The sequence below is a fragment of the Varanus komodoensis genome, unplaced genomic scaffold, assembly GCF_004798865.1.
Source record: "Varanus komodoensis strain SLA01 unplaced genomic scaffold, ASM479886v1 scaffold104, whole genome shotgun sequence".
In the NCBI taxonomy this organism is placed as follows: domain Eukaryota; kingdom Metazoa; phylum Chordata; class Lepidosauria; order Squamata; family Varanidae; genus Varanus; species Varanus komodoensis.
Genome location: NW_025335289.1, coordinates 930,318 through 937,940, shown reverse-complemented (window position 1 = coordinate 937,940; position 7,623 = coordinate 930,318). Strand labels below are relative to the sequence as shown.

General features: G+C 63.0%; 1 protein-coding gene across 1 annotated transcript; it reads left to right on the top strand.

Moving 5' to 3' along the window:
- The first annotated feature begins 139 nt into the window (after positions 1 to 139).
- Positions 140 to 5,529, top strand: LOC123017869 (tigger transposable element-derived protein 3-like). Its single transcript, XM_044419508.1, has 2 exons — positions 140 to 191; positions 2,735 to 5,529. The coding sequence occupies exons 1-2, from the start codon at positions 158 to 160 to the stop codon at positions 4,669 to 4,671; spliced, it is 1,971 nt and encodes a 656-aa protein (XP_044275443.1). The 5' UTR covers positions 140 to 157; the 3' UTR covers positions 4,672 to 5,529.
- Positions 5,530 to 7,623: the final 2,094 nt, after the last annotated feature.

The following is a 7,623-nucleotide window of genomic DNA, read 5'->3' as shown; positions in this document are numbered from 1 at the left end:
CGCATCCGGCCCGCCGCGCCCCGCAGGCAGCCGGGCGGGTCGGGCGCCGAGCGCGGGGTCCCGGAGGCGGGGGCGCCCTTCGTCCCGGGGCCCGGCGAGGCGAGGGCCGCGCTAGGCCGCGGGGGGGGGGCGACCCCCGGCTGCGCCCGAGCGAAGGATGAGCCGGAACGACGCCGCCCCGGGAGACCCAGGTGAGGCGCGCGGAGCCCGTGCCCGGCCTGGCAAGGACTGGCGGGAGCCCGTGAGCATGTGCAGAGTGCCTTTCGCTCGCCCCCGGCAGAGCACGGCGGCCGCGCCCGCGCCCGCGCGTGCATGGAGGGCGGGGGCCGCTCCAGGACAAGTGCTCCCCAGGAGCCCTGAGGCCCCCCCAAAAGTGGACTGCCCCTGCCGGCGGCCGAGCGACTCATCGCGGCCTTGCGGGCGCGGGAGGGGACCGTGCAGTTCGTGCCTGACCGACTCTGCTCTGCCTGGGGAGGCCCGTGTGGGTGGGGGGGTGCTGGCTGCCTGGCTCGCCTAGTTTTGCCCTCTGCGTGAGTGACCGTCCCTGGCGGAAAAGGTGCTCCGAATTGGCTATTGCCCACGACCAACTCGCAGGAACAGCCTTCCCTAAGCTGACACTGGCCAGGAGTTGGATTGCAGTCCCCATAATCCCCAGTAGCCAATGATAGGCGTTGTATCCCAACGCATCTGGAAGATGCAAGTTTGGGAAAACTTGAGTACATGAATCTTCTCCCTTGGGTCTGAACCAGATGGTCTCGGGCAGCATCAGTGGCCCCTGGCTACCCCATCAGCCTGGTTTGCCTCTAGCGTGATGTGGTTTGTCGAAATTGGGCTTGTCTCTGTGTCCAAATCCATCCCTGCAATGTGAACAAGCTACAAATCACAAGCAAGAGCCATCGCCTGCTGCCGGCTTGCTTTCAGGTCCAGGATGTGGGCAGCGGGTGAGCACAGGCATGATGCCCGGGCCTGGGCGCAGCTGCAGGGCGGGGGCCTTGCGTGAGGTTCTCAGGCACAACGGCGCATTCCCAACAGTCCAGAGTCAGAAAACGTGCAAGGCAGCAGGGTTCGGACAGAAGGCCAGGGGTCCGATACCACTGAGACAGGAGAAGGGCAAGGTCAGGAAGAACAGGTTGCAGGGAGGTCCCTGGCAGGGCAGGGTCCGGCTGGAGCTTGGCAGGAGTCAGGCAGGCAGGAGCAGGGACCTGGGGCAAGGCAGGTGTGGGGGCCAGCGCACCGAGGAGTGGCACGGGGAAGCCCTTTCCGGAGCGCTCGGGCCCCTCCGGCTGTGCTGCACGATGGCCACGCGCCTGCTCCCTGCAGGGGCCTGCAGAGCTGTTCCTGGTTCTGCAGCCCTTGCAGGGGGGATCGGGCCCCGATTCTCACACTTGCCAAGTCTCGCTTCGCTAAATCACGGTTGGTTATCTGATCGGAGCCTGGAGCCACGGCTGATCCCTGGCGTGGTCGCCTGCGAAGGCAACCCAGAAATTAAACCTCTCTGAAACACACCAGGAATAGGGGGAGCCCTCTTTGCACGCCCATTGCCTCGCTCGCTCGCTGCCACTCGTGCCCCTGGGTGTGGGGATGTCAGGCTGCGGCAGGGGCGGAATGTGCAGCCTTGCTGCTGCCAGTCCCGCAGATCTTCTGGTCTTCCCCTGGGAGGCTTGGAGCCCCCGGGAATGTCCCTGGGAGCACACCCCTTGGCTCTGGGGGGCTACCTAGCAGAAGAGCCGGGACGGGGTCGATAGGACACATGAGGCATGCCTTGTTCTGCACTCTTGCAGGGGCCGCGCCAGTGACAGGACTGTCGGGAGCTTGGTTTCTCCTGTGCACATTCAAAGCCACAGGCCTTTCTTGCAAAATGTTCTTTCTTGACAAACGCATTTTCCAGAAGCAAAAACACCCAGGATGAATCGCTGAGCATGCAGAAAGCAGTTTGCCGAACCCAATTTAGCATTCACCTCTGGACACTCTCCTTATGCCCCATTCCTTTGGGGAGGGCCCCTGTGGAAACAAGCACCCCCCTCTGCATGCCACCCGCCTCTGCTGATGACGCATCCTGGGGGCACGAGCCAGGCCACCTCTTCTGTGTCTGAGAAACTCCCCTGCTCCAAGTCCCCATCTTGGCTATTCCCAGGGACCACCTGCCCACCTGGAGAGCCTGGCCTTGAGATAAGCATCTCTGCATCTCCCATCCTAAGAGTCTTGGGGTGGCCCACGCCTCTCCTCCTCCTCCTCCTCCTCCTCTGGATTCCTGTCTTCTCACCTCCTGCGTCCCCGTCGGCTCTTCTCCCTCAGCCTGTTCCCCATCCCGGCCACTGGAGCAAGGGGGCCGCAGCGTCTCCCAGTCCTCCCTCTGTTCTCCCCCACCATTGTCTGGGCTGTTGCTGGGCTGGAACGGGACGGCAGGTGGACCAGAGGCGCAGCGCTCCGGCCGCAGGCGCTGCACATTTGGTTCCTGCACATGCGCAGCCCTCTTGGGGAACGTACTTCCCTGTTGCAGTGGAACTTCCTGTCCTTTTCATAGGCTGCCCCCTTAGCATCTCAGAGGTGGCTTGTGGGTTCCGTCTGGGGCGGGTGCCCCTTTGCAGCCTGGGTTCTGGGGGGGGGTGACCGAAAATCAGTAATGGATTTTGAATCGCAGGTTCTTCTACAGGTCCCAGAAGACGACGCAGGAGCCATTTCTGGCTCACTTGGCCACTCACTTCACTCTCCCCCCCCCCGCCTTTTTCCCCAGGAGAGGAGCGACTTCCAAAGCAAGTCAAGGAGGAGGTGGGACCACAGGCCTGTCCCACGAGGCAGGAAGCGCCCACTGAGCCCTTGGCTGGAAAAGGCAGAGAAAATGGACTGGGCTCCGCTGGGCTGGGGCACGGCTGCTTAGACACCCTGCCGAGTGACTCCGGGCCGGCCGGCGACGAGGGGCCTCTGGGGGGCCCACGGGTGGGACATGCCTCCTTTGGGATGTGCCGGCCCCGGATGGGGGAGCTGCCACACTGGTGCCTGGAGTGCGGGAAGAACTTCGGCCAGAAGGGCGAGTTGGAAAAGCACCAGCTGAGCCACGCCGGGCCGTGCTCATACATCTGCAGCGACTGCGGCAGGAGCTTTGTGGAGCACGTGGCCCTTGCCACGCGGCCAGGGGCGTGTGCCGCCACGGGGAGCTCCTTCAGCCACAGTGGGTGCCGGCGGAGGTTCTTGCCCCTGTCAAGTGAGACGGTTGTGCAGAGGAAGGAGCGGAAGGAGCTGTCCCTGCAGGAGAAGGTCCGGGTGCTGGAGATGCTGGAGGGGCCCAAGGTGTCCCAGAGCGAACTGGCAAAGCGCTTCGGCGTCTCCCAGCCCCAGATCTGCCGCATCATCAAGAACAAGGAGCGCATCCTCGCCGAGTGGTGTAAGAACGCCAACCCCGGGCGCAAACGCAAGCTGGAGGACAAGGCCGTGCCGGGCAGCACGGCCCTGCTTCAGTGGTTTGAGCGCAGCTGTGTGCCCAGCGCCCCCCACAACGGGGTGCCCCTGCCGGGCCGGGCCGGGCACCTGTGCGAGGCGTTTGGGCAGCCAGAGCTGGCAGCCGGCTGGCTGGGCAGCGCTGGTGCGAAGCAGAAGAGGCCCCTTCCCGAGGAGCGGGCCGAGGCGGAGTGCTGGGACAACACCCTGCTGCCCTGCATCCTGAGCCGGTACGACCCGCCCGACATTTACGCCTGCGGCGAGGCGGCCATCTTGTTCAGAGCCACTCCGGAAGACCTGGCTCTGGAGAAGAGGGAGGCAGGCCAGGAGCAGCTCACCGTCTTGCTCTGCACCAATATGGACGCTTCGGATAAACGCGACGCTCTGATTGTTGGCAAAGCCCAGAAGCTGCTCCCCTTCCAAGGGGCCGAAGCGCAGGAGTTCCTGCCCGCCACCTACCGCGCAGACAGCAGGGCCTGGATGACGGCGGCCATCTTCGCCGAGTGGCTTCAGAAACTCAACGAGGACATGAAATGCAAGCGGCGGAGCGTGGTGCTTTTCCTGGCCCAGTGTGGCGCGCACCCCTACGCCGAGCTCTCGCACGTCAAGATGGTCTTCATGCCGCCGGGCCTGTCCCGGGTCCATCCTCTTGAGCACGGGGCCATCCAGAGTTTCAGGTGCCACTACCGGAGGAGGCTGCTCACCCGCCTCCTCGTGGCGCTCGACGGCCGAGCCCCTGCGGCGCCCCCAGGTCAGCTCTCCGGGCACCCGACCCTGCTGGACGCCGTCCACACGGTCGTCCAGGCCTGGTCCGAAGTGTGTCCCCGGACCATTCAAAGCGGCTTCCGCGCAGCAGGTCTGGGCTCCAGCCCCCGCCTCCCGACTCCCCCCGTGGACGTGATCCGGGCGCTAGGCTTTCAGACGCAGGAGCAGTTTGAGCAGTTTGCGCTGGTGGACGAAGGGCTGGAGTGTTTTGGGGAGCAGGAAGGGGCTGACGCGGGCCCGGAGGACCCGCCGGCTCAAGACCTGGCGGCGGAAGGGCGACGGAAGCGGGAGGACCAGCCCCTGCCAGCCCGTCCCACCAAGGCCGACGTCATGGAGAGCCTGGCCCAGCTGAGGCGCTACTTGGAGTGCCACGCGGTGCCTCCCTCCGTGTTTCAGGCCTTCTATAAGCTGGAGGACGTCGTTCACGGGCTGTCCCTGGCCGACATGCAGGGGCTGGGGCTAAGGACTTGAGCGACGGCCCGTTCAGAGGCTGGACGGGGAATGGCGCCCTTTGTGAAGACGGTTGGGTGGAATTCGGATTTCCACGTGCCCAGATGGGCTGGTGGGAGTGGACTTTCCCATCTCCTCCGCAGGGGAGTGGCCCCTCCAGCCCCCTGGAACTGGTGCCGGGAGGACCAGCCTGGCCGCCACGGGGCGGGGGGGAATCCCCCAGGGCCCTTGAAGAAGGCCTTCCCGATCCTCCGATGCGCTTCGTTCTTTTATGATCTTGTGTCACCCCAGAGGCACTTGACAGCGATTTTTCTAAAACTGTCTGGATGGTAATCCAGTCCTTTGGGGACGTAGTCTAGGAAAAGTCTTTCCCATTTTTTCCTGGGTGTGAGGGAAATACTTATCTCACTGCACGGGGATCATTGCAGCCTCCCAAAACCCGACACCTTCCGTGTGCTGGGAGGCTCTTCACGCAGCTGGGTCACGTGCGCCAAGGGCCACTCCACCCCATCCAGTTCCTTTTGGCCGACAGATCCCACAATCCCTCAGCACTGGCTCCGTCGCTATAGGAGCTGGGGGCGAAACATCTGGAGGGACCAGTGGCCCTCACTGCCCTCCCCGAGATACCAAGGCCATAGTCCTCGCCCGCTGCCCAGACCCCCTCTGCACTGCAAGCCTCTTGGACCAGGGGCGGACCTCCCTCCCGGCCCATGGCATGCCCACTCCCACACCCCTGTTCTCCAGGTGTGTCAGCCTGCAGCTCCCACCATTCCCAGGCAGAGAGGACCCGTCAACTCACATCTAATTGCCTGTGATCTAATTTTCAAGGGTATAAATATTCAGACCTCTGGAGTAGCAATAAATGCTTACAGAGCCCAAGCTTACCCAGAATGGTGTCATTTTTAAAATAACTTCAGATAGAAAAAAAATCTGCAACGCAATCAGAATCGCAGCCTCGTGAAGGGCATAGAAACTTCTGGTGGTCTTTGGGTATTTAATCTTTACACCTTTAACTGGTTTAAAAAGAATTTTGAAATTTAGAATGGAAGTTCCAGAGTGCATCAAAGAGCAAAGATGCTCCGGGAATTCAGGGTTGCGAGTGTACCCAGGGGGGCAGGGTCGTCCATGGGGGAGCTCTCGGGGGCTGTGAGAGGGCACCGAGCACCACTCTTGGCCTCCAAGCAAGGAAGGAGGGGGACCTTTCCGCCGCTGGTGCAAAAGCCAGTTGAGCGATTGGAATGTTGGGCGGGGGGCCGAGAGACCCTGGTGCAAAGCCCCGTCCGGCCGTGCGGCGCACTGGACACCTTTGGGCCAGCCTGCCTTACGGGGTCACTGTAGCAACATAAAGGAGAAGGGAGCAGCATCGGGCTCCTCCGGAGGACTAAACAGTGAAGAGTTGGGCTCCTTCAGGACTCGGGGAAGCAACAAGCAACTTGGGGAAGCAACTGCTGGCGAGTGCCGAAAACCGCGAGAAAGAGGAACCTTCAAATGGCACCCGGCGCGTTTGAGGAAATCCATGTCCCTTCCTCCGGGGTCGCTCAGCTGCTTGCAAATGTTTTGAGAAGAGCCTCTTCGTGCCCCTGCGCAAGAGACGCAGTTGCGTTTCTAAGGCACTTGAGGATTTCCAGCACCTTGACGGCCGTGCTTGTTTTGGCATGAGTCTGCAGACACGGCCGCTCGGTCGCGTGCACGGGCAGATCCATGCGCCCTGCGAGGGGGAGGGAGGCCACCCGAACACGGTGGCCTGGCGAGTCCTTTCTGGCCTCCCCCCCCCGCCCCGCATGCCTCCACACGCAAGGGACTTCCAGGGGGCCCCACCCGAGGCTGACACTTCATGCGTGGGGCAGAGCAGGGCGCGTCCAGTGAAGGGCCTGCCAGAGAAATTGAGGTTCGCCTTCAGGGGGCCACGTGGCTGCGTGTGTATTGCTGCTGCGACCCACTTGCCACCCCCCCCCCAGAATACTTGGTTGAGGTGGTGGCCTGCTGGGGGCGCTCTTGGCCTCCCTCAAAGGATTCAGTTTCGGGGGTGGGGAACCCCATATGTGCTGCACCTTGGGCAGCCCTGCCCAACCTACCAGTCGAGATGTTTTGTATGATGGGCCCCAAAAGCCCGGTTGCTGCCAGCACCAGCGAGACTGCCCAGCTGGGACCGGCTGATAGCCAAGAACCCTCCCGGGGACGGGCTGGCGTCAGGGAGCGAATCTCCTCCAAAGCCCTCTCCTCAGACCCCCCCAATCATGGCAGGACCCTCTGTGCACAAGGCAGCACAAAGAGATTGCTGAATGCCCCTCTGCACATGCCCTGGAATGCCTTCTCCTGTGCAGCAGCAGAGAGGCGTCCTTCTGTGAAAGGGCCCGCTTCCTCGGCACTTGTGACTGCAGAGGAGAGCCGGGCTCCCTTTCTTGGGGGGAACGGGCGCCCCCTTGGCCCAGCGTGGTCACCTCAGGAACTAGGCCACCCTAGACCAGCCATGATGGGTTTGCAACCTGCCTTTTGCCTGTCCTGCCGCGAGGTGGGAGCCCCGCCGCCCCCTCCCGTGCTAGCCAGGTGGGGAAGGAAGCCACGGGCAGGAGACCCGGGCGGCCTGGGCTCTTCAAGGCGGAAGGGATCACAGGTCGCTGTGTGGCATCCGGAAGAACATGGCCAGATTTCTGCATTCGAAGGCCGTTCACTTATTTATATAAAACAAAGGACTAAAATGAATAAGGTTTCCCCCAAAACGCACCGCTTTCCCTACAAAATTGACAACACGGCGGCAGCTGCACTTTGGGTGCCTCACGAGAAGGCCGGGTGCCCTGGAGAGGGTCCTCGTGCTGGGGAAAGCGGAGCGGGGGGGAGCGCAGGGGTAGGCGGGTTCCATCCAGGGAGCCACAGACAGAACGGCCTGGAGAGCTTTCGGGCACGGGGGACGGTGCGGAGCCACAGGGGGGCCCTCGGGAGCCCACACAGTCGGCGATTCCAGCAACGAAGAGG

Coding starts and splice junctions, on each gene's coding strand:
- LOC123017869 (XM_044419508.1), top strand. CDS start 158: ATGAGCCGGAACGACGCCGCCCCGGGAGACCCAG. Junction 192..2,734: donor CGCCGCCCCGGGAGACCCAG/GTGAGGCGCGCG, acceptor CTTTTTCCCCAG/GAGAGGAGCGACTTCCAAAG.